Source organism: Narcine bancroftii, chromosome 13 (assembly GCF_036971445.1).
Source record: "Narcine bancroftii isolate sNarBan1 chromosome 13, sNarBan1.hap1, whole genome shotgun sequence".
Taxonomy (NCBI): domain Eukaryota; kingdom Metazoa; phylum Chordata; class Chondrichthyes; order Torpediniformes; family Narcinidae; genus Narcine; species Narcine bancroftii.
The window spans coordinates 28,162,708-28,189,972 of NC_091481.1; the positions used below are offsets into that span (position 1 = coordinate 28,162,708).

Below are 27,265 nucleotides of genomic sequence, written 5' to 3' on the forward strand. Positions count from 1 at the left end.
GACCCAAGACTTCAGCAATAATTGGGTCACACTCTCCCTACCTGTGAACATAATCACAAAACTGAATATCCATGACTGCAGTTCTTTCCAGACTAAGGGACAGGGATAAAGGAATAAGGGGGATATGGGGAGAGAACCTGGAACAATGTGCAATGAACAGATGCATTAATTACACACTAAAGCTCTGTATACCCACTTCTATAAATCGCGGCAGGTTAAAAAAAAAAAACAGTGGGATGATATAAGCATTTTACAAAATGCCAGATATTCATGATGGTCATTAAGGTCCTAAAAAAAATGCCGTATCCTCATGAGCAATTTCATCACCTACGGCTCCTAGAACGCTTTCATCAGCGCTGTCTCTGCTCCATCCTCAACATTCATTGGAATGACTTCATCACCAACATCGAAGTACTCGAGCTGGCAGAGTCCACAAACATCGAATCCATGCTGCTGAAGACCCAACTGCGTTGGGTGGGTCACGTCTCCAGAATGGAGGACCATCGCCTTCCCAAGATCGTGTTCTATGGCGAGCTCTCCACTGGCCACCGAGACAGAGGTGCACCAAAGAAGAGGTACAAGGACTGCTTAAAGAAATCTCTTGGTGCCTGCCACATTGACCACCACCAGTGGGCTGATATCGCCTCAAACCGTGCATCTTGGCGCCTCACAGTTTGGCGGGCAGCAACCTCCTTTGAAGAAGACCGCAGAGCCCACCTCACTGACAAAAGACAAAGGAGGAAAACCCAACCCCAACCAACCAATTTTCCCTTGCAACCGCTGCAACCGTGCCTGCCTGTCCCGCATCGGACTTGTCAGTCACCAATGAGCCTGCAGCAGACGTGGACATACCCCTCCATAAATCTTCATCCACAAAGCCAAGCCAAAGAAAAGAAAAACATGGTCAGTGACCAGGAACAATGGAGCATCCACATGATACTCACATCTGAGGTAGAAGCTTGGGTCCCACCACTTTCCATGGAATTCATTCTGTCTGATAGAATGGAAAGCTAGCTGCTGGGGAATAATTTTCTTGGGAAAGTGGAAGTCTACCTTCCATTTATTAACCAGAAAAATTTCAACTGGAGGTTTTAGTACCATTTATAACAGATCATCCTCAGTAACTCAGGCCAGCTGACTTCTCACGATGATGCCATGTCATCATTGTTTAAACAAAAACAAACCGACAGCAACTAAAATAAAGGGAGCTTGGCCGATTGCCAGTTCCCTGTGACAGTGTTAACTCTCATTAAGTACATGTTCTGAATTAAAAACAAGAAATGTGGGAAAAAACTAACAGGTCAGACAGCGCCTGTGAAAAGAGAAACCAAGTTAACGTAGCAGATGCTGGACACTTCACCAGAGCTAGAAAAGGTTCTGCAGAAGGGTGCCAGACCTGAACTGTTAACTGCTTCTCTTTCCACACGTGCTGCTGAACTGCTGAGCTTTCCCTGCATTTTCTAATTTTATTTTGGCTTTCCAACATCTGCTTTTTTGAAAAAAAAAATAATGATGGTAGGATGGAAAAAGACAGAAGTTTTGTACCATCTGGCCCCTAGCTCAAGCTACGAGAAACCAACTTCTCTCATTGATGACACTTGTCTCAATGCTGCCAACAAGTTTTGCTACTTTGGCAGCACAATATCTTCAGCTTCTCTCTATGTAGAGATTGAGTCAAGAATCAGAAAGACCTGGACTTGGTCACAGAACATCAGGTTGTCATATCAACTTTGCTATAAAGAAAGTGGTGCCCATATCAGAGTCACTTACGTCAGCTTGACCAACTGCAGCAGCGTCCCCTACATTTTCTGATAAAGGTCATCTGGCAAGACAAGGTCTCCAATATCAAGGTCCTTTCTGGAGCCGGAATGCCAGCAGTTTCAACCCAACTGCGCTGGGTAGGACACGTTGTTAGAATGCCTGAAAGAAGACTACCCACGGTACATCTTGTATGGCCAACTGCCCAGTGGTATCCGAAAACGAGGAGGTCAGCGACTACGGTTAAGAATGTTGACATTGTCCCGTCAGCGTGAGAGGGTCTGGTTCAAGATCACTCACAGTGGAGGAACACCATCAGACAAGGTGTGGCAGCTGCTGAGAACAAGCTCAAAGAGGAAAAGCACAGGAAGCCCCACAACAGAGCTTCTGCCTCTGCTGCCCCTCCAGGCCTCACCTGCCAGGTATGTAACAAGCAGGGCCTGTCAAAGATAGCCCTGCACAGCCACTCCAGGATGCACATATAAAACCTCACAAACTGACTGAAAGGAACCATCATCGTCCTATGGGATGGATAGCCAGAAGATGATGGTGGGATAAATTTTGAAATTATCAATTAATAACAAATTTAAGACTCACAGAATGCCTGTCAGGAAGGCCCAGCTTGTTGTATTCACCTATTTATATCAATGGTTAAAAGATTCATGGGATGCCTTCCCTTAATCTGCTGCATTAGCCCGTTCAGTATTACTATGTTAATACATAGTATTTACTATGTTGCCATGTTAAAGTACATTGTTGTGGCAGTGATATTCTACCCATTGCAAATGGAAAATCATCCCTTTTAAATACATAGCATGAAGAATTTGCATCATCAAAATAAAGAGATAGTGTATGTTGCAAAACTCACCACACTGACAATGTGGACAACAGTTTACAAATTGGTCACAATGTAACTCATAACCAAGAGGACACTTAGGCACATCTATATGGGCACAGGATTTATTCTTTTCATGCAGAATGACTTCTCCATTCACTTCCAAGCACTCTAACATGATGCATGGATTTTTCAAGGATGTCCACTGTTCACCAGCCTGCAAGGAAACAAAAAGTTATTTTTTCTCAGATATAAACTAATAGCCATGTCCCTGAATACATTGAATGAATATTCCTTTCAAACAAATATCAGCAAAAGTAAAATTATGACCAAAATAATCTACCTCAAATATTGATTCGTTTTTGGAATTTACCTTCTCAATCGCATGTGCAAACAGATAACTTAATGTCTAAACAAAAATTATTTCAACACATTTTGGAACCTGTCTTAATAGTCCTACACACAGGGTTACATATCGAAAAGAGCTTTGTTCACTCACCTGATGTATAATTTTGACAGGATTTGCATCTCCTCTTTGTGCAAACGTTTCTTCACACACAGTTTGCTTGCATTTTCCACAGCAGGCACCTTCCTCCTCTCTGTAGCTGTATCCCTGCAGATGACAAGTTGCACTGGCATCATTCCAGGTGCCAGCTCGAGTCCTCATGACCACAAGTCACAGGACTGGCATGGACACAAATTCAAATTCACTTTTGTATGCCAACCGAATTGCTCTTTATATATCCTGATGAATGAGCAGGAAGGGGAATATTTGAGTTTCGGCATGGAGAGTTTCAAGATGATAAACGCTGCTTGAAGCTTTTGTCTATTCTGCTTGATTATCTAAATGGCAATAAGCTATAATGCACAAAACTTTGTTACTTCTTAGTAGGCATCTTGCCTACTAAGTAGGCATCAGTCTGGTCAACTCCCAAACAACAAAAGCTGCAAAGCACCTATAGCATCTATAAAGTCCACTACAATTAGCACTTATGAAGAACATCTGTACAAAGTGAAGGGAGGAAAGTTTAGGGGAGACATCAGTGATTTATTTTTGGTTTTGGTTTTTTTTTACCCAGAGAGTTGTGGGTGCTGGAATGCATTGCCAGGGATGGTGGTGGAGGCTGGAACAATAGGGTCATTTAAGGGACTCTGAGACAGGCACATGGATGAAAGAAAAATGGAGTTCATGAGGTAGGGAGGGTTTAGGATTGTTTTTAGTAGACATAAGTCACCTCAACATCGAGAGATGAAGGGCCTGTTCTGTGTTGTAATGTTCTATGTTCTCTACCAGAAAGCACCAGGAGCTATTTAATATGAATGACCAAAAGATCAGGAGCTAATTGATCAAGAGTCCAAAGTGTTCTTGGATTGTAAATTCTAACATATTATAAACAAGCCAAAAGAAATTTTGTTGTGTTCTTACAGAAAATGTGAAGAGCTAGTGGGTGAAACGAGCGCAATGTACCCAGCATTTAGCTAATCAACATAATTTACCTGGATTCTAATATCAAGCACATCTAAGGCTAACTCAAGGGGCTATCCAACTGAGAGCCAAGGAAGGGTAGAAAGGCACACCTTGATTTCTCACTGATTCTCTTCACTGATTCGCTATTCCATTGAGCCAGAGTTCTACAGCACAGAAACCTTGTATGTCAACCAAATTAAGTTTGCCTGCATTCAGCCCATATGCCTCTGAACCTTTTGATTCAAATATCTTTGATGAAGCTGTCTTTCACTTGCCTCCACAACATACCACCATCATACAGTGAGATTATGAAAGTGAATGGGGATTAGGTGGAGAGTTAAACTGGAAAGTCTGCAGACATTGGGTTTGTAGTCCAATATAAAGTATGAGAGAAACTTAGCAGGTCATGCAGCATTTATAGGAAGTAAAGAGTAACCATTTATAGGAAGTAAAGAGTAACCAATGCATGAGCCCTTTGTTGAGTGAGTGGACCAGAACTAAACTCATTGGAGTTCAGAAGGATGAGGGAGAGATCTTATAGAGGCAGTTAAAATTATGAAAAAAAAATAGATAAGATAGAATCATTTCTTAAGGACTGTAAAACTAATGTGTGCTTCAATGCTGGGAAGGAGTGATTTGGCTGTGGTGGGATTTGGAAATGGAGAAAGCGCCAATTTAGGTAAGTGAGTGCAGGTTAATGGATAAATCAGATTCAGATGAAATTGTACACGGGGTCAACTATGTTTTGATTGTACTCAAATTTCTGCTGGCCATGGACATGTTTGGATGGACAGGGTAAGGAAAAAGGTTTCGGTAGTTGAGCTGAGATTGGGATGGACTGGTAATGTTTTGTGGTTGATGATAGAGCAACTGTGGGATTCTTGACTCTGAGTGTAATTCGACACCACAGCATTTTGATATATGGCTGAATCTTAAATAACATGCAGGTGGTCACATGGAAAATAGGAACCAAATAAATTCTTTCATCCCACAGATATTAATTGGAGAAAACTTCTAACAAATCAGAACTGAATGCCAGCCATGATGCATGACAAAATAAAGTGAGTAGTGTGATTGAAAGTGGTCATGGTGGGACAGAGCTGGGTGTTGACACAAACATGGAACCTGATACATTTTGAAGCATAATGGAAGTAGGGAAGGGAACTATATATTGGGAACACGAGGATCGAACTTTGCAACTCTGAGAAGAGGGCAGGAGACAAGCACATTGATCCTTTACATGTTACTTGTAGAGAAATTGTCCTGACTTGAAGATATTAGATTTATGTCATGCTTAGGATGCATTAGTACAGCCACTGCTATTTTGTATAAAAAGATATTTGTGGTAACCTATCTTTGAAGTCTTTGTCACACACACAGACTGCAAATTTCATGTACGGCCTTGACAGCCTCGGATTTGCATTAATGAAGTATTCAGGTATATCTCGCTATCACACTAAGCCATAAATACCAATTAAGCCCGGGAACAATTGTGCACACACTTTAAAATTTACATTTTTATAAACAAAGAATCAGATGTGTTCTTACTTACAATTGGACAATTTTTGTTGCAGATTTTAGCAACACATTGCACCTCATGAAGCTGTGTGATGCTGTCCTTTCTGGAAGTGCAGGAACAGTCCTTACAAGCTTCTTCCCAGGTACTCCCAATCAAGTAGATAACATTATGATGAACGCAAACCTGTTCATGAAATGTAACAAATGTCATGTACTCAAAGAGCTCCTTAATGTGCCATTCCTATATAACGCACAGCTTCAGCATAACTCCTCACAATAAGAAACATATGGCAACAAGTCAAATTGGTCTAATCCAGCATCTCATTTGAAAGTGCCAGCAAAGATCATATGCTTGAGTAACAAGGTAGAGCTTAAAATCAAGTCCTTCTGATTCACACTTGTCCTGACCCACAACTGTCACGTACAAAATATCCCTATAATGACATACATCAAGGGTCTCCAAATTTTTTAGAACATCGACCCCCTTCATGGAATCCTTGATCCCACATGGACCCCCAAAGCTTGGAATCCTTGCGGTGGTGGTGGCACTGGCCGGAGGATGGCAGCGGCATTGGACACATACCTCCTTTTTCTCTGCTCCGTCAGTCCTTCACTCTCTACTTATTAAGAGGCCGAAGCCAAATCCAACATGGTGCCACCAAGCCACGGGCACTATTTTCTGTAGATACACCCCTGCTTTCGAGCACAAAAGTTTAATTGACCACCACCCTCCCTGCCATTTACTGACCCCCTTTCAACCCCCTGGCATTTATCAACCCCTTAGATTGTTCTAATTGGAGACCCCTGACCTAAACTTTAGATAATGCACCACTACCTGTAATGTACAATCATAGTGATGTTCACTCAATATAATGTTACAACACATGCAATAAATATTACCTCTCCATGTTAATATATCTTAATATATACACAAGATACTATCATAATGGTCAGTCTGAAAAATGGCCCCTCAGTAAAAATCCTTTAACCATTGCAGTCCTCCCCTTCATACCGATTCCCCCTTCACACCTTCCCTTTTCTCAATAACACAAGCACAGTCATTCCATCCAAGTCACAAACCTTTCAGTCACACTGCCCCACAGCCATAACACCCATGTCACACACCTGCCACGCTAACATACCTCACAGTCATGTCACACAGTCAAATCGCCCAACTGAAATACTCGAGTCTCAACCCCTCACAATCACGTTCCTTCGAAGTAACATTCCTTTAAAGAGGCTTCCATTCATATTTCTTTATTTCTTTACTTTTTTATGATCTGCGAGTGTTAGACAGAATTTAATTGCATATTCCTCATTGCCGTTGATAGGTGCGAGTGAGTCACCTTGGTGAATCACTGTAGTTCTTCAGGTGAAGGACTATTATTGGATAGGGAGCTCCACGATTCAAACCAGGGATGATGAAGGAATGCAATGTATTTCTAAGTTGGAATGACATGCAAGGTTTCGACCCAAAAATGGTCACAATTCCTTTCTCCTACAGCGGCTACTTGACCCATTGGGTTCTGCCAAAGTTTTTTTTTGCCATCTATTTCTAAGTTGCAAAGATGTATAAATTGGATGAAAACCTACATGGGGGGTGGGGTGGGGTGGAAGAGGTTCTCATGCACCCGCTGCCCTTGTCCTCTTTCAAGTTAGGGGTCATGAGTTTGGGAGGTACTACCAAGTTGCATAAGAGAGGAATTACAGTGTATGTTGTAGATTGTTCACTACATGCACGTCATCCCATACAACCCTGAGTTTCTTTTTCCCGCTGGCGAGACAGAATTACTACTTAATAGTGGAGCAAAAAAATTACACAATGTACACATTAAACAAACAAAGAACTCCCCAATAATAAATTCCCTTTACTGTAACAGCCTCTTAACATAACATCCCCTGAGTATGTCTTCCTGACAGATTAAACTGCCTTCATGGTAACATCCACCCAGAATAAGACAGTCAGAACATTAATCATTTAAAGTTACATCCCCTCACGATATCTCCAGTATGAAATTAATTTTCTTGCAGACCCATTTGGTTGAAGGTATGGAGAAACTAGGTTTCAAGGAAGCAGCGCACACATGTTCAATTACCTCATTGGGCTCACAATAGGACGCGGTGCAGTTGCAATCATTTATTATCGTCTTCACTGAATATCCAGCAGGGCAGCTCACAATTTCATTGCTACAACTGCAAACACATTCATATCTGTCACAACATGATGTGGCTATAGCTTTCAGCACACGATGTGGTGAACATTTCTTCATTCGGCTCTTACACTGATTCTTATTGCACACTGAAAGCAAAAAGCATTTGGATTAGGCTTGATCAGTTATTATCATTCTTTTGCCATGTCCTCATTTGTTGCTCATAACTGAATGCCACTTGTACAGTAAATGGAATTATTTGAACTGGGGTCTTTGTTAGGTCTGCTTTGTTCATGAATGAGTGAGACAAACACCAGGCTGAGTCGAAATCAGGGTTCTTTGTTCTTTATTACCGGATTGTAACACTTGCAACTAACCATGTTAGTCGGAGAATGCATTCTGCCGTTATCAGCAAAATGGTGATTTTTTATACCCTTGGATACATGCTTAGAACATCATCATATCATTACTTGTCCAATGACTAAAACTGTTGCTATCCTTTCCCTGCTAGCTTCCTGCCTCTCAATCCATCAATGTCTCTCTTATCTTGTAAGTACAAGGATGCATTCACATCTTGTTACAGCCCTGTACAGGGTAACTCCTTACACATTCCCATCTCATGATGTTTTACCTAACAGGAGTACAAGGACACCTCCCCTTCTTGTTACAGCCCTGCACAGGGTAACTCCTTACACATTCCCATCTCATGATGTTTTACCTTACAGTCTTCAATGCTTAAGCTTTACCAATATTGTTCCATGCATACAGTGGGCATTTAGGATTTTTCTTCCAACTGGACTTTTAGGCTCACAATTTAGATTTTTTTAAATTTAGGTATACAGGCCATTTCACCACACAAGCCCATGCCACTCATTTAATACCCGATTAACCTACAACCCCTGGTATGTTTTGAATGGTGGGAGGAAATCGTAGTCCCTGGAGGAAACCCATGCAGACACTGGGGAGAACATATAAACTCCTTACTGACAGCACAGGATTCGAAACCTGGTTCCAATTGCTGACGCTGTCACAGCGTTGCACTAACCGCTCTGCTAACCGTGCCGCAACACCAATGAGTTGTCAACTGTCCAAATGATTCAATCCATCGTTGCCTTTTCCATGTTCATGAACAGGTGACAGAATGATGCTGAATGGTTCTGATTGCAACTCCCCATCAATGGTAAGTTCTCTACTTGAGAAACACAGGAGATTGCAAATGATGAAACGTGAAGCTAAACATTATTTGGTGGAGGAACCCAGTGCAGCATCAGTGGGAGAAAAAGAATGGTTAAAAAATTCCAGTTGAAGCCTTTGCCACCTTGTCCTCTTTTCACTTGGTTCTTCTGCACTTCTTGATAAACATTAACCATTCTTTTTCTGCCACCAGTGTTGCTTAGCGTGTTGAATTGCTCCATCAGATTGCATTTAGTTTCTTCGTCATCTTCTCTCTGTTAGTGGGAATGATGCATCATTGCTTTAGTGCCTCATGCTAGGCAAAAGAAAATTGGCCAATCCATTTTCTCAAACCCCTATATTAGGCTAAAGATTGTAAGGTAACACCTGAAACAGGCATGATATGGTCACAGAATGCTCAGTAATTCTCTGGGGCTCTGCACACATACATGGGAATTGCTTTGGTGGAGATACACCCAGCAAGGAAGACACATCTTCTCAAAATAGAAGTTTGGGAGAAGGGGGGGGAGAGAGAGAGAGAGAGAGAGAGAGAGAGAGAGAGAGAAAGAGAGAGAGAGAGAGAGAGAGAGAGAGAGAGAGAGAGAGAGCATTATCAAAGAAAATAAGATTATGTGCAATATTAGGCAATGCATAATACTGAGAAGTTACTTTAGAAACATGTTGAGGCAAAAATCTTCATTGCCAAAAACCCATTGCCAGTAGCTCAGGAACTGTGGTCACCAAATAGCCATCACTTGATGATCAGCGCTAGATTACTCTCCCAGTACCAAGCTGGACAAACTATGAGGAGACTACATTATAGTTCTTGGAATACAAAAGTGATGTCAGGCAGGATTCTCAATACTCGCCCCTAAAAATCTGACAGTAAATCATGCACCCAAAGTTATTCAGAACTACAGAATAACTTGGACTTTAACATTTTTAAAGTTCTGGGTAATTTGACTTTTTATCTTTAGTTCTCACACATACACACACATACACACAAAGCACAGTCTACAGGGTTTTGACAAATCATACTGACATCAACTTCTGGATTTGAATGTGCATTAACAAAAATCCAACACTGGCAATTTAGTCAACATTACTTTTCCTAATAACAAGAATCTTTCTAATTGAAACACGTAAAGTTTGCTGGCCTTGTGCAATGTTATCAAATACTTCAGAGAATGGGTGAAGTCAAATGCATTGTTTTAAGGAGAAAATGTGATGTGAGAGAAGACACATTAGAAGATGAAGAACATTCTGATCAGCACCCAGTTGGGTAGCATGTTAGTGCAACCAGTAGTGACGGCTCTGTGGACTGCCATTAATTTTCATCAAATGGGTTTATTTTGTCTTGTTTTAGGACTTAATCTTTATTTTTATAAATTTAGGGGAAAATTTTTGCAACACATTCAAACACAAAAAGTTCACCAGGGTGATCAAAACAAAACTGAAGCCTCAAGTACACAATATCATTTTGATAAAGAAATTTAAGCTGTTGGTGGAATGGTCTCCTAGAGACTTGTCGGGCTGCTCATCACTTGAATGCCTGTGCCCATTTACATTAAGGAACCACATGACAATGTGGTGGTCTTCAAATAGTGACCAGCGCTGTCACTGTTTAATGCCCTCAAATGAAATCAGGAGACTTTCTGAAATGTCAACATTCCAACAGTAGTCAAACCACAGGGTTACAACAAAGCTAGTTGAGCTATTGCCTCACATTCCAGTGACCTGGGTTCAATACTGATGTCCTTGGCTATTTGTCTGGAGTTTGTATCTTCCCTCTGTGATTATGCAGGTTTCTCTCACATCTCAAAGATAAGTGGATTGGTAAAGTATTTGTCAGTGTATATTGCACCTGGTGTGTTGGTGAGTGGTAGAATCTGGTTGATGGGAATGTGGGAGAATAAAATGGTTAAGCAGACCCAATTAGTCTGGATATGAAACAGGAAAAGACTAGTCAGAGCAGTTCTACCTCCATTGGCCTTTGAATTATTTAACAACATAATGCAGATATAATACAATGCTTTCACAAGAAGTGTGTATTTTGAATTCACAAATGTAGTGCTATATAAACTACAACTAACTGGCAGAGAGTTAGAGTTTACTGGTTTAGAATCTCAAGGCATGTTCAAAAGATAGCAATCCACAATTAGGATCAAAATTGTCTGCTAAATGTAGACTTTCGAACTGTTAGTCTTATTAGCCCAGCAATCAATTCGTGCCTGCATTAGTCGTCAGCAAATAACCTTCTGTTATGTTCTAGCACATAGGTAGAATGGTATTTCAATATGAGAAAGCTCAGCTCAAGATAAGGCACCAATATCAGCCAACTATCTATTAAGTACTGCTAATAACAAATTGCCTTTATTGACAACAGAGTGAAGTATAAAAACATGTGTCGGCTCTCCACAGTTTTCTCTCTTTGCAGGATAGGGTTTGTATTGAGAGTTATGTATGAAACAAATAGAATTTATAGTCTTTTCTCTGATCTACACCATACACAGGGCCAGCAGAGACCTCTACAATATCTACTTGTGCGGAACTGATTTAAGAAATTTCAAATGGAAAATATAATACACCACAGACTGAAAACTAATCATTCTTTCACGATTGCATGGCAAAAAAGAGCAAAAATCATTTGTAAACATTTTTCCTCTGTCTTCCTTTGTCCAAGAACAAAGAAAATAGAAAACTGCAAAAGAATGTTTACACAGTAATGCCAATGTGACACCAAGTGCAACAGTCCTGTAACTTGGAACGGAAGAATTGTTGAATAACAACCAACTGTTCCAAAAACTCACCACATTCATAAATTGCCCTGCATTCGCCTGGATTTTTCAGTGAAAGTGAGGTTCCATCTTCACATTCTGGGATAGGATGCCAGTCACAGGATTGAAAATCACAATCTTTGGAAGTGGAGAATAACTTCCATTAGAAAACTCTCCTTTACTCTATTTCTAGATGAGCATATTGCACGAAACATTGAACAAAAATCACAATTATTTCATCAGCGCAAAAAAAATTGTTCTTACTTACTTTTATGTAATATGAGATATTTGATGTTATTTTAGCCAGGAATGAATTTCCAATATTATTATTTTAACAAATATAGCATGGTTTGAAATTTCCCTCTCCTTGTTCCTAATAACTATTTAAACTTGTTATGGTACAAGTTCTCACATCAAATCTTCCATTTTAGATCATTAACCTAAGAAGTTATCTCTGTTTTTCTTTCCACAACAGTTGCCTGAACTGAAAACCATTTCCTGACATTTTCTGCTTTTATCTCAGATAATTCCATTGTTTATGTTTGAGGGAAAAAAATGAGCCTATCCTGTTTCTGCCAGGAATTACTAAATTATCTAACTGGTAAAGAATGTTTTTGTCAAAATTCCTGGAATTTATGTTACAATGAGAGTAATTTCAAATTGTGAAACAACTGAGACATATGCTATGGTGAGTTCTTAATTTTTAAAATGAGTAAACTATGCTGGCAACACTTCTAACATTTAATTATAATGCTGTTAATAAACGTTCTTTATTATAATAATTTGTATTGATATAGCATTATTTTTATAGTAAGGTATAACAAGGTGCTTTACAGAATGTCACTGAAAAAAAATTGATATTGAACCATATGGGAGATATCAACCACAGATGACCTTGATCTAAGCTGTACATTTTAAAGAAGAATTTAATGGAAGAGAAAGAGAAAGATTTTCAGGAGTCAGGACCAAGGTGTTTATAATCTGGGGATAAAACAGAGACATACACATGGTTGGAACTGGAGGAACATGCTATTTCAGATGATTTTGGGCCTGCAATAGGCTACTAATTTATAAACTAAAATGTAGCCAGTAAGAGACAACGATTTGCATATAAATGAGTGGTATCAAAGTACAATGCCACCATAATTGTACATTTTCAGTAAAATTTAAATACCAGGTTGTGAGCAGGCATTGGACTTGCCTTCATTTACCAAATTTACGTTGTTTAACTTTACAAAGTTATGAAGAAGTTGCTCTTTGCCAGTGGTATAGCTAGCTAAATAATTCAATAAGCAACTGAATTTATCCCATATAAGCAAAGCATTTTCTTGACCCAATGAGGGGAAAAATATCCTTTCACTTTGTAGTGAAAATATTAAAAACAAAAAAAAAATCCGCCTGCCACTTAATTTTATTACTTAGATTTTATGATTCCTTAGAAATATTAAGCATTATTAGTGCATTCAAGTGCCAGAAATGCTCATACGTACGACATTCATACTGTGGGCAACATTCATCAGTGTCCCGCCTTATCACTGGAATTTCACAGGCACCACACGTAGGTACTAAAAAGAGGGGAAAAAAAGGTAAGCCATTATTTGAAATGAGGAATCAGAACAATCTTCCACGTTTTGAAAATTATGACTGAAATTTGCAGAATCAGTGGCATGCATTATATTCCCATCACAGTTTTGCTGGCTGATGCAGGCCTGAGTTTGGAGCATTAGACTATTAAGAGTGTAAGCATTCACATTGACAGGGAGAGGCTGCAGTGTCCAAGTGGATGATAGTGTGAAGCTTCAGTGCTCAGGTTGTTAAAGGAGAGGATTAAGTGTTCATTTTATTGACAGGATCCAAGGCTTATTTTAATGAAGCTGCCTGCATTATCTCCATGTTAATGTTTAATTAAGCAAGGCTGTTAATGACTTTTATGTAATTTAAGGAAATAATTGGAAATTGCTGATCTAATATTAGTCATTTTGTTGAGAACTGTAGCCTTGAAATTGCTGTATAGTTTAAGTAGAACAAATGCCACACAATGAAATGTCCAGAATGATTCCTAACACTACTGTTGATTTTTTTTTACCAGTGATGGAAGGGCAAGGTCGGTTTGTGCAGTTGATCTGCTTGTTTTCAAAGCATGTGCACAGCTGGCAGGGATCATGTTGTGGTATCCATGTATCCAAATACTACAAAATAAACCACATTAGAAATATGCCACTTTATAACATTTTTGCCAATATATTATACATGAAAATGCCAAAACAAGCAATTCTTCTTTTCTCGCGGCAACATTTCCTTCTTTATTTCATCCCAACCTCTATGAAGAAATTCCCTCAAAAAGGCTTGTAATGAGTATTGGCTGTCAAACATTATGAGCTCTCATAAAGGAACTATCACATTTGGAGGGTGTAATCATGGAAGGATGTTTATGGTGAGCTTTTGAAAGTAGCACAAGACAAAAAAAAAGTCAATGGTATTAAAATTGTGTAAACTGACATATCTCACAAATCTAAATGAATATACAGAGGAACATACTATTTGGATAATAGACTAAAATTCATTTTTTCTTATAGAAGCAAAGGTGCTTTAATTACAAAAGTAATTATAAATCTGTCATGTACTCCATCATTTACTATCTACTGACCTTTTGAATGACTGCTTTTAATGCTATTGTAAAGTTATATGTATAAATGTGCACAGTATTCCAGATTTGTTCTCACCAACACCCAGTACAATTGTAATAAAACTCCCGTAATCAATCTGGAGCTTGGTTTCTGCTGTTTGCAGACAAATGGCCCAGTGTGGATCACTGTATCTCATGGAGTCATCACATATGCAGGACTTTGGAATGAACTGTTATGAGCCCAGAGGACCCCAAAACCCAGCAGCAATAGATATTTACCAAGACAAATGGGTTCTTAAACAAAAGTTGCTTTTAATTATCTTTAAACATGAAAACAGGATTAAACTCTAACTTATTACTATTAACTTATTAACCCCATTCTAATTCTGAGTGCACGTGAATATAATGTGTATGTAAGTTCAGAAAAGTTCATTGATTCACAGTCTAATCTCACTTCTCATTCCTCCAAGCTCACTAGTTGCAGGCAATTCTCGCACAGAATTTAACATTTATAAAGTTCAGCAGGCTTTGGTGCTTGAAAGGTAAATGGTTACCACTCAGAAAGGTTCTTGTCAGTTTTCAGAGAGAGATTTGTTGTTCCAGGACACCCACAACTGATTCCTTTTTAATTATCCACTTCAGTGTCTTGCTAATGAAACTTTCCCCCTCAGGGTTCTCCAAATGATAACCTCTTTCTTTCAGGTCACCACAGAGTTCCTTCTTGTTTCTCTTATTTCAAGTGTAACATTAGACAGCCAGTCCTCTCCTATTGCAAGAACCACAAGGGCTTTTACCAGGCTGAACTAAGCACTCATAACCAATCTTCCAAATGGGGTTTTCCACAAGCTTGCCAGCTTGTCCTGTTCCAGTCTCAGCTACTGCTGCTGACTGTAACACTGTAGAACTGATCTCTCTCTCTCTCTCTGAGAGAAAGCCTGTTTGACTCTCTCTGCTTGCAAAACCACATGACCCTCTTAGAACAGCAACATCCACTCAGACAGACTGCAGATTTGAACCTAATCCTCCAATTGTTTTTACTTTGTTGCTTTTCAAAACAACAATCCATTTGTGAAGTCTCTTGGGCACTCCCCAAAGCTTTTGCAAAGGCCTTCAGAGCCAGCCTGTCTGGCTTGAGCAGAGCTCCAGTATTTTTAAATTAGATCTGTTTTGAAGGGTTTGTAATGAGACCTACACTAAAACCTGCCACAATTTATCTCCCAAAACATAACTATATACAATATAAAACACAACATATTCTGTCACAGAACACATTGAAACACTAGGCCAATCATAGGAACCCCTATCAAAGGCAAAACCTCAAGAATGAGCTGGGTTGAATGTAAACCTGCCGATTAATCTCTACTGGTTTATTAAACTGATTTACACCTTGCCTTCTTTTGAATCATGCGGAAAATTACTACATTCATTCGTTTTCATTTTGCATTTTGGATTTCCAAAGTCAGCATTAGTTTTATTTGTTTTTCCAATTGCTCCAACATCTTAATGTTACTTCCTGTTGTTACACATACCTGATGATGAACTTGCTGCTCATCCATGCATTGAGTGCAGATATCATGAGTGACACACGTTCCTTCTGATAGCACTTTGCCTTCTGGACAGAAGCAGCCTTCAGGCGGAGTATCCACACAATGGGTGGCATTCATGGTTGCAATGTTTTCACAGTGCTGGATACAATTGACCCCACAGGCAAAATACACAAAGGATTCAGGGCAGTGGATGGCTACAAAAGAAAGAGAAAAATGTAGTAATGATGGATAAAAGCAAAATGTACTCAGTGAGTATAAGGCTTCATGGAGCCTGTTGTCTGGTCAGTATTGGTGTCAAATCATTTCCAGTTTGGCAACCAATGTTCATGTGCAAGCGTGATGAGGATTATGTTGACTGACAAGTTACATGACTTTGGGAGCATGTGCATTTAATGTCTTACCCAGAAGGCAGCTCACAGAAGTGGTAGGGTGGCACAGCTATTACATTCCAGCCTCACAGCTCCATGGACCCAGACTCAATCCTAACCTTGAGTGTTGTCTAGTTTTCCCTATGACCTGTGCAGCTTCTTGCCAGATCTCTGGTTTCCTATCTCATCACAATGGTACAGGTTACTGTAAATTACCCCTTTGTATAATTAAGTGGCAAGGGGAATAGATTGATATGTGAGGGAGAGTAAGTTGTAGGTTACATTCAAAGGCGAGCTCTCCACTGGCCACCGTGACAGAGGTGCACCAAAGAAGAGGTACAAGGACTGCCTAAAGAAATCTCTTGGTGCCTGCCCCATTGACCACCGCCAGTGGGCTGATATCGCCTCAAACCGTGCATCTTGGCGCCTCACAGTTCGGCGGGCAGCAACCTCCTTTGAAGAAGACTGCAGAGCCCACCTCACTGACAAAAGACAAAGGAGGAAAAACCCAACACCCAACCCCAACCCACCAATTTTCCCTTGCAGCCGCTGCAACCGTGTCTGCCTGTCCCGCATCGGACTTGTCAGCCACAAACGAGCCTGCAGCTGACGTGGACTTTTACCCCCTCCATAAATCTTCGTCCGCGAAGCCAAGCCAAAGAAGAAGAACATTCAAAGCATTCTGTCCCTGAGGTTAACTCCACTGTTCAATGAGACAATGTTTCACCTTTATTTATCATCTGCCCTAAATTCTCTGATATAAAAATCATTCATTTCCCATCTTGAGCACTCGAGTCGGTCATTCCTTCATTCAACAACATTGGCTAAGGAATCCAGATTTAATGTTCTCTTCACATGATAATAATCTTCCTGATTTCATTCACATAAGGTCTGTCTCTGCTCATATTTGTACTTTCCTGTTCGGGATTCCTCCACCTAAGGAACTGTTTCACTTTATCCACAAAGGAACCCTTTTATTATTTTTAATCTACATATAATGGCAGGTATGGTCCATTTTAAGAGTATTAATTCCATGTGCTTTTACATCAGAGCTCCTGCTTCATATCAGTGATGTCTGCCAACACATCAGAGCTAGTAGCCACTGTCTCGCAGCACCAGAGACCCAAGTTCAATCCTGACATGAGGTACTGTCTCCGTGTGATTCATCTACCTGAGACAACATGGGATTCTTCAACATATTCAGGTTTCCTCCCATTTCCTAATGACATGTGGATTGGTAAATACATTAATCCTTGTACATTGGTGTATGTTAAAATCCAGAAGAGGTTGATGAGAATGTGGGAGAGATAAATAAAAGGGATTAATTTAAGATTTGTGTATATGGGTGTGTATTGGGAAGGGGTGTGGCTTTCACTGCCCCTACTAGTTGGAGGACACACCAGCTGCCAATCAAGCTTTGGTTCTGCCCCACCTTGATGTTGGCTCCATGTAATTTACCTGGACTGGACTCTCCAGCCTGCCTGTACTTGGCCTTGGGCCACTGGCTGTTGTAATTGGATTACCCTCCTTGCACCGAGCCATTGGCCCCTGCCCCCTGGGCTGGCCCCTCCAACACTATAAAGGTTCCATGTGTTCTTTGTTCTCTCTTTGCCAGCTTGGGACCACCCTGCTTCACTCCAAGCCTAGAAATGTGGAAGGGCACTGGAGAAACTGTTGGTAAGATGTGCACTGTTAAAAGTGTTTAATTAGTGTCCCTTGTAGCATAGAGCCGTGCTCGTACTGAGTCGAGGAGTGGTGGGGCGTCATAGTGATTTTTCCTTCATCAATGTATATACCAGTTCACAGAGAGAGTGTGTGTGTGTGTGTGTGTGTGTGTGTGTGTGTGTGTGTGTGTGTGTGTATTTTGTTCCCATGCCATTTTCCCCATGTTTATTATTAATTGTCTACTATTTCTTTCCCACAGTTGCTGTAAACTGTGTGTGTGTGTGTGTGTGTGTGTGTGTGTGTGTGTGTGTGTGTGTGTGTGTGTGTTTTGCACCAGTTACCATTTCTCACACTTGCCTTCTGTAAATAAAATCCTTACTGACCAAAACTGTGTTTTGCCTTTGAGACCAACTAAACTTGTTTCCTCACTTACAACAGGGTGATGATGGATGTTATGAACAGTGAGCCAAAGGAACTGTTTCTGTGTTGTACCTCTAACCTCTTTACAACTCTATGCTAGTCCTGTGAGGTTTCTCAAAAACAGGGATTAAGTGCAGAAGGAGATCACTTACGGCAAAAACTCTCTGACCTCCAATGGACACAGATGCCCAGAAGCTTGCACCTGAAACTGTATGCAGAAATGGAGCTGCAGACTTCACTGCCATCACAAGCCTTCTTCTGACAGAGTTTGATGTATGGCTGTGGGTCAATGACCTTGCGGCATTTCTCAAATGAGGAGGAGAGCAGAATGCCGCATGGATCGGCTGTCAGCGCACATTCACGGACATTTGGAACTTCTTCAGCACATTCCTGCGTTGGTGATTCCTTCAAGGTCCAGTCATTTATAAACCATAGATTGCTTTCAGCAATGGAACCATCTAGAAGCTCAAAATCATTGAACTGATTGTTGTCACATGTCCCTGAATACAAAGACAAAATCAGAGGTGGGAGGAGCTATTAAAATGCTGACCTCCTTAATGCTGGGTGTCCCAAGACATAAAGCAAAATGCAGTACAACCCCTGCTATCCGGGATTCAAACAATTGACAGCGTCAAGCAACCAGCAAAAAAAACAAGGAACATCAGCGTAAATCTCAAAAGTAGTATCCATGTAATAGTCGACCCCATAAATTTAACATTGAAAATGGTCCAGAAAATTTGATATTTACATGAGTAAATAGGGTAAATATGCAGAGAATGGTGGGATATGAATTGTGTGCTGGCATCAGAGATTTAGTTGAATTTGGCATTATGTGTGGCACAGACATCGTGGGCCACAAGGCCTGTTCCAGAGCTGTTCTGTGTCATATATTTTTTAATTAAATAAATAAGTAGAACATACACACGTTTAAAATTGTAAAAGTAAATGTTCTCTGAAGTAACACATAAATCTCTGCAAGTATTCAGCTAGCGGGGTTCCTTGGTCATGCTCTGCCTATTTGAATAAAGTTGTGTTAAACAACAATGGTGTTGCCCAGGATGAAGAATTGATTGAGGACGCTCACCATTTGGGTGACTCTCTTAAAATCTCTCCTTATTCCTGCTTAGTAAGTGTTGCCCCAGTCAGAGGCTTTATCTGTAAAGTTTGGGGGAGAGGGAATCAATGATCTCAGCTGGCTCTGTGGGGGGTGGGGGGAAAGAACCTGCAGATGCAGTGATAGTTAAATGTTTTCAAAGAATGTGACTGAAAATAAAGTATATTTTATATATTTATACACATGAAGTTTGTTCACTGTAAGTACAGTATAGTATTTTTGTCTTTTAAACTGTTTATTTTTATTCATTAGACATTGTAAGAGAAAGTTGCAAGCAACCAAAAAAATATTTATCCGGCATTTACCAATCCCCATATAAATGCTGTATATGAGGTATTTTACTGTATATCTAAAATAGAAATCACTCCTTAGTTAAATGATATACATGATCAACAGACACATCTGGGTGATGCCATTACCTCCTTTTATCACCTGTCTTCATTATTTTGTCATTTAGTTTCTATTGACCTGTAACCAAGCAATGATTTCTTTCTCTCCTCTAACTTACTTTAAAATGAGGCTTTGTTCCAATTTTTCCCAGTTGCCATGAAAGGCCATCGACCTGCAATATTTCCCTCTCAATGCAGGTTGCCTGGCCTACTCAGTGTTTTGGGAATGGCCAAAATCCTGAATGATGAGTCAGGCATTGAGGAACTTCTCAAAGAAGGGAAGTTAGGTGAAGAAGTGGAGAATTTTAGGGGATCAATCCCAACTGAAGAATGGCCAATAAAAATTATATATGAAATTTATCAACCTATTTGTTACCCCAATTAAAGAAATAAAATGCAACTTTTTTTTTATTCCAATAATTATTCGTTCCAACATAACTATAATTATGGTATAGTATCATCCAGCAGCAGTTTAGTCTCTATTATGTAGACCCTGCTGTCATTGGGTGAGTTCCTGATCCATGTCTTCTCTCTTGGAAATAGCATTCAGTTTAAGTTAGGTGCTTCCCCAGTGGAATATTTGGTCAAACCTGGCAGATTTCATACTCAAACCAGTAAATAGGTTACAGAGCAACACCAGCAAAGATCTGGGATACACAGACATGATTATTGGGAGGTCCACCCGTAATTCTGGATGGATAATGACTTCTGTTACCTGGGCAACTGTCAGTTAAAAATATGTGGAAACCCACCAACAGTTTAATAACCTCCAGTGATAAATAAAGAAACAGGCCTGTAAAGAAGTCTACAGGATTTTCCTTCCATTTTTCCCCATTTAAATTGTAAATTCTTCTGATTCAGTTCTTTTAGTGACTACTCCCATAAGGTGTTGGTTCATATGCATCATGTAGTGCTTTTAAACCACTTTTATCACACTTAACTCACCTTGATCTACTTTCAATAGTTCAACCTCCTTTTTTTTTGCATAAATTGTCCACAATGTTTCATCTAGATTCTTAACGAAAAACTCTTACAGAAAAAAAATTTAGACTCGTATTGGGGAGAATTAAGCAAAACATTTTCTCATCACCATATTACCCTGGTTTCAAGCCTGACAGGCAGTAAATGTAGAGAGCCACTTGCTTGCAAACAAAAAAGGCTCATGTACAGAATGCAGTGAAATGGAATTCACTGTCTGTGTGTTGTTCAGATGGTTGGCCCCTCCCCTGGATCTACCCTCACCTACCCCAATATAAACCCTGGTTTTCCCGCCTTACCTCAGATTCACCTGTGTCTACAGGCCATTGATTGTAAGCTATAAAAAACGTCTTTGTACTTCTCACTTGTCTCTGAGGGCATCTAGTCATGTTACACAGGACAATGAGGTCTCATGTATTTTCATTTCAAAAGTAAATTATTCTAATGTATGATGAAGTCTGATACAATAATTCTACTTGTGCAGTGAGATGTAATTGATTATATGTTATTAAATGTTGATTATATGATTATTTTAAATTTCTGGCCTTATCTCCTAAGAGGTATAAAAATACTCCTAACAGGTTTTACGAGGTTCTTATAATATCCGTCCAATGCACCTGACTAGTTTGACTTAGCACTCCAACCTGCTAAGTTATGCACAGAGGACACATTTTTAAAAATAAATGCAATTATTTATATTTTAAAATCTAATTGCAGGTTAAAGATAAATGCAACAATCTCAGCAGAAGGCTGCGTGCCAAACAAATGTTCACCACTCACCGCAAAGTCCAGATACTTTGGCAAAGAACAGTGTCGGAGAAACCCAGAGACCGAAAAGATTGCTCAGTGGACTGAAGATAAAAGCTAATCCCAAAATGGGAATATTTACTACAAAATTATTGGACCCATGGTCAACAATATCCATATCTCCAAGAGTTAAGGGAATCTGAGCTAGTTTCCCATTAACTGTAACCTAATAGAAAGGGACAGAGAAATTTTTCAAATTTATCATACATGTAACGGGCAAATTACAAATGGCTTACTTGAACTGAAGTGCACTTAAGCTAATTACAAGTTTCTCTAACTATAAATTGCACTAAAAATATCATATCTCAGTGACTTAATGGTGAACTAAGTTTAAACTATATGTCCCAACAAAACTCTAATTTTGCCTGTGATATTTCCTAGTAGAAGAGCTGAGAACTGCTGTGTCCAGATTTTATTGACCCAAATCCAGTCCTGACCCCCAGTTCTGTCTATGTTGAGTTTGAATGGGTTTTCACTAGGCGTTCAAGTATCCTAGAGATATGCAGGTTGGTAAGTTAAATGCCACTTTCAATTGTATCTAGAGTAGATGTTATATGGCGAGCTCTCCACTGGCCACCGTGACAGAGGTGCACCAAAGAAAAGGTACAAGGACTGCCTAAAGAAATCTCTTGGTGCCTGCCACATTGACCACCGCCAGTGGGCTGATAACGCCTCAAACCGTGCATCTTGGCGCCTCACAGTTTGGCGGGCAGCAACCTCCTTTGAAGAAGACCGCAGAGCCCACCTCACTGACAAAAGGCAAAGGAGGAAAAACCCAACACCCAACCCCAACCAACCAATTTTCCCCTGCAACCGCTGCAATCGTGTCTGCCTGTCCCGCATCGGACTTGTCAGCCACAAACGAGCCTGCAGCTGACGTGGACTTTTTACCCCCTCCATAAATCTTCGTCCGCGAAGCCAAGCCAAAGAAAGAGATGAGGGTGAGAATCTTGAGGGAATGGGAAGCTAAGAGGGGTAATAATAATAAAAGATGTGATTAAGATGGTTACTTGATGATCAATGTGGGCCCGGTGGACAAAAGGCTGTTTCCAATCCATATGTCTCTACATCACCTATTTCACATTCCAAATATAAAAGATTTTTAATTTAAAAAAAATATCTTAAATAAATGAGCACGTTCAAATGTTTACACTTAATAAGTGACCTTGATGTAGGGGAGCCATTAGGGAATAGTGACCATGGTATGGTTACTTTTAAGCTGCAATTAGAAAGGGAAATGGAAAGGAAGTCGGAAGCATCTGTACTTCAGTTAAATAAAGGGAATTTTGCAGCTATGAGGGAGGAGCTATCCAAAATAAAATGGGAAGATACACTAGCTGGGAGGACAACTGGGGAAAAATGGCAGGTTTTTATGGACATTTTTCACAGGATTCAGGACAAATTTATTCCAAAGTGGAGGAAAGGCTTAAGGAGATGCAAATGGCAGCCCTGGCTAACTAAGGAAATCAAGTGCATTATCAAGTCCAAAGGGAGTAATTATAAGATAGCGAAGCGGAGTGGGAAATTAGAGGATTTGGAAACCTTCAAAGAACATCAGAGGGTAACTAAGAAAGCCATAAGAGTCGGGAAAATGAAGTACGAGAGGAAATTAGCAGATAATATTGCGGAGGATAGCAAAAGCTTTTTTAAGTATGTGAAGAGGAAGAAATTGGTTCGGACTAAAATTGGCCCTTTGAAAATGGGCAAGGATAAAATTATTACCGGAAACAAGGAGATGGCAGAGGAATTTAACAAATACTTTGCAACTGTCTTCACCAAGGAGGATATAGGTTATAGTCAGTTAGGGGGTAGTGGTCATGCGGTACCAAGAGACTTGGGGAACTTTACTGGGGAGGTAGGGGATCTAATGGATATCCGGATCCAGAAGCAGGAGGTTATGAGTAAATTGTTGGGACTGAGGGCTGATAAATCCCCAGGGCCTGATGGGCTGCATCCTAGGGTGCTTAAGAGGTGGCTATGGAAATTGTGGAGGCACTGGTCGACATTTTCCAAAGTTCCATAGATTCCGGGGAGGTCCCTGAGGATTGGAGAGTGGCTGATGTGGTGCCGCTTTTTAAGAAAGGAGGGAGGGAGAAAATGGGAAATTATAGACCAGTTAGCCTGACATCAGTGGTGGGTAAGATATTGGAGTCCATCATAAAAGGAGAAATAGCAGAACACTTAGTCAGTAATAATAGTATAAGGGCTAGTCAGCATGGATTCCTTAAGGGTAAGTCATGCTTGACTAACCTTCTGGAATTTTTTGAGGATGTGACAAAGAGGGTGGACTCGGGAGAGCCAGTGGATGTGGTGTATTTGGACTTCCAGAAGGCCTTTGATAAGGTACCGCACGGGAGTCTAGTGGGCAAGATCAGGGAGCATGGTATTGGAGGTAAGGTGCTGACATGGATAGGAAATTGGTTAAGAGATAGGAAACAAAGGGTTGGAGTAAATGGGTCTTTTTCAGAATGGCAGGATGTGACGAGTGGAGTGCCTCAGGGATCGGTGTTGGGTCCTCAGTTGTTTGTAATTTATGTTAATGATTTGGATAAGGGGATTATAAATAACATGAGCAAATTTGCAGATGACACTAAACTGGGTGGCGGTGTGGGGTGTGAGGAGGATGTAAGGAAAATGCAGAGGGACTTGGACAGGCTGGAGGAGTGGGCAGTTAAATGGAAGATGAATTTCAATGTGAACAAATGTGAGGTTATTCATTTTGGGGGAAGTAATAGGAAAGCTGAGTATTATTTAAATGGAGACAAGCTAGGGAGAGGGGAAGTGCAAATGGATCTGGGTGTACTTGTTCACCGGTCACTGAAGGCTAGCATACAGGTTCAGAAAGCTGTGAAGAAGGCAAATGGAATGTTGGCTTTCATAAAGAGGGGATTGGAGTATAGGAACAGAGACGCCCTTCTGCAGTTATACAGGGCCCTGGTGAGACCCCACCTGGAGTATTGCGTCCAGTTCTGGTCTCCAAACTTGAGGAAGGACATACTAGCTATAGAGGGTGTGCAGCGCAGATTTACAAGGTTAGTTCCAGGGATGGTGGGGTTGTCATATGCAGCAAGGCTAGAAAAACTGGACTTGTATCCATTGGAGTTTAAAAGGATGAGGGGGGACATGATTGAGGTATACAAAATCATCAGGGGGATAGACAAGGTGAAGTCTGATTACTTGTTCCCAATGATGGGGGAGACGAGGACTAGAGGGCATAGTTTAAGAATACAGGGTAGGCCCTTTAGGACGGAGATGAGAAAGCATTTTTTTACCCAGAGAAGTGTGAATCTGTGGAATGCACTGCCACAGAGGGTGGTAGAGGCGGATTCGCTGACTATGTTCAAAAGAGAGTTAGATAAGACTCTTGTGGGTAACGGAGTTAAGGGTTATGGGGATAAGGCTGGAAAGGGGTACTGATGGTAATGATCAGCCATGATCTAAAATGGCGGTGCTGGCCCGACGGGCCGAAGGGCCTACTCCAGCTCCTATTGTCTATTGTCAACATTCAAAAAACGAAATGAATAATTGTGTTTTTTTTTGTGTGTGTTTTCTGCCTGTCCAGCATCAGGCATGGATAAAGGCAGGTTCTTGCCACAAGAATTGATACTTTTGTGGAGAATCTCCTTTGAGCAATTATATTGCTTTGATTCTGACTACCAATTCTAGGCGGCATTTCCACATTATTTAATCTTCCTCAATAGGCCATGTGTACAGTAAACAATGGTGACATCCTTGACCATTGAAAATAGAAAGGAAGGCAATGGTGACTTATTCAAACTTACTGTCATATCATCATGCAGTAAAGTTGCAGCGTTATACTGCTTGATTTCAATTGCTTTGATACAAGTTTCTTTGGGAACCAAGTTGCATGGACCCTTGTGCATAATTATTTTTGTATCTTGGTCTTCAATTTGCAGTAATGTGTAGGAACAACTTCCCGTTAGTGGAAACTCAAGCCCATCAAAAGTAGTAATCTCTGTTTTTGCAGTTACTGTGCATATACCTGTTAATAGAAAAATAATCTCATCATAATATTTCCTGCATAAGGAACAGCAATAAGAACATCAGTGCTATTAACCTCATTGGGGTAGAGTTCAACATTTGAACCACTCAGCGAGTAAGTTGTGGCTTAATTATGTCCATTTATGAAAAATTTATGGCTGTTGATTGGAACGTCCTTGAAAGTAGAGCCAAATCCACGTCCAACCTTGGAAACAGATTCACAATTTTACATAATGTGATTTCATAAAGAGAAGTTTCTGGAGCATTTTGTGCCATGACTAAATATTAATTGGAACATCCTAATACAAAGGTACATTTATTTCTTTCAGGTGCCAGTTTAACTCTGAGTTTCAAAATTGAGTGTTCATGATCCACGATAGAATCTAGAATGAAATTTCATTTCTTGATTGCAAAGCTCAATTTAATATATATTTTTTTAGGAATTTATTTCCTGACTCATCATGTGTAATCACTGTTTTGCTTTTTGCTGCTATACACAGGGCTCACTTTGTCAGTCATATGGCACAGGAACAGATGGTTTTCCCCACCATGTACATGAAAACCATCAAGAAGCAATATATAGTATGTTGATTCCATTAACCAGCAATTAGTTTGTAGCCTACTCTGACTTGCCATTTCAAGTGTTTCTGAAAAGTTTGAGAATATCTTCTTCAACACCTTTCTCAGAAAAACATCCTCTGGGTGAAAAAAAATCGTCCTTCAGATCATCTCCAAATCTCCTCATCCTCACCTTAAACCTTTGCCCTCTGGCCTTAAGCATGCTATTGGGAAACGTTTCCAACAATTCACCTTTAACAAATCACCTCTCATAACTGAAACATTCCACCCCAGGCAACATCCTGCTCAACCTCTCTAATGAAATCACATCCTTCCTATTGTAGGCCCAAAAGTCCACACAATATTGCAACTGTGGCTTCAGTGTACCATGTCTATGACATCCATGAAGCATTGATCTATACTGGTGGTTTTCAAACATTTTCTTTCCACTCACTTACCACCTTAAGCAATCCCTTTACCAAAAGTGCTCTATGATTAGTAAGGGATTACTTAAGGTGGGATGTGAATGGGATAAAAAGGTTGAGAATCACTGCTCTAGACCTAAATTGTGCTAAGACCTCCCTATTATTATACACTGGGCCCCAATTGATGAAGGTAAGCATTCCATGCACCTTACTCACCATTTTATCTCCATGTGCTGCACCTTAAAGGATTTTTGGACTTAAATATTAAAGTTATACCCAAGGGCCCTATTAATCATGAATCATAGATTACCTTTATTAGATCCCCCAATTGCAACACCTCACATTTACCTATTTTAAAGTCCATCTGCTATTGCCTGCCCAACTTACCAGCTGATTAATATCATATGTTATAGAAGGTTTTCAAGGATTGCAGAGGGATTTGGGCTGCTTAGAAAAGTGGGCTGAAAAATGGCAGATGGAATTTAATGCTGATAAGTGTGAGGTGCTTCATTTTGGTAAGAAGAATCAGAATAGGACATACGTGGTAAATGGGAGAGCATTGAGGAATACAGAAGAGCAGAAAGATTTAGGAGTAACGGTACATCGTTCCCTGAAGGTAGAAACTCACGCGAATAGGGTGGTGAAGAAGGCTTTTAGTATGCTGGCCTTTATCAATCATTGCAATGG

At 40.2% G+C, this 27,265-nt stretch overlaps 1 protein-coding gene across 1 annotated transcript in view; it reads right to left on the reverse strand.

The window, feature by feature from the left end:
- Nucleotides 1-27,265, reverse strand: part of vwf (von Willebrand factor) — a 105,258-nt gene that overhangs the window by 22,573 nt on the left and 55,420 nt on the right. Inside the window, exons 35-45 of the mRNA XM_069908995.1 lie at nucleotides 25,376-25,596; nucleotides 21,567-21,759; nucleotides 18,458-18,805; nucleotides 15,835-16,046; nucleotides 13,766-13,868; nucleotides 13,170-13,244; nucleotides 11,713-11,817; nucleotides 7,676-7,878; nucleotides 5,614-5,763; nucleotides 3,093-3,206; nucleotides 2,627-2,810 (exon numbers count right to left, since the gene is read on the reverse strand). Coding sequence (XP_069765096.1) covers nucleotides 2,627-2,810; nucleotides 3,093-3,206; nucleotides 5,614-5,763; nucleotides 7,676-7,878; nucleotides 11,713-11,817; nucleotides 13,170-13,244; nucleotides 13,766-13,868; nucleotides 15,835-16,046; nucleotides 18,458-18,805; nucleotides 21,567-21,759; nucleotides 25,376-25,596 — 1,908 coding nt within the window. The remainder of the gene's footprint in view (nucleotides 1-2,626; nucleotides 2,811-3,092; nucleotides 3,207-5,613; nucleotides 5,764-7,675; nucleotides 7,879-11,712; nucleotides 11,818-13,169; nucleotides 13,245-13,765; nucleotides 13,869-15,834; nucleotides 16,047-18,457; nucleotides 18,806-21,566; nucleotides 21,760-25,375; nucleotides 25,597-27,265) is intronic.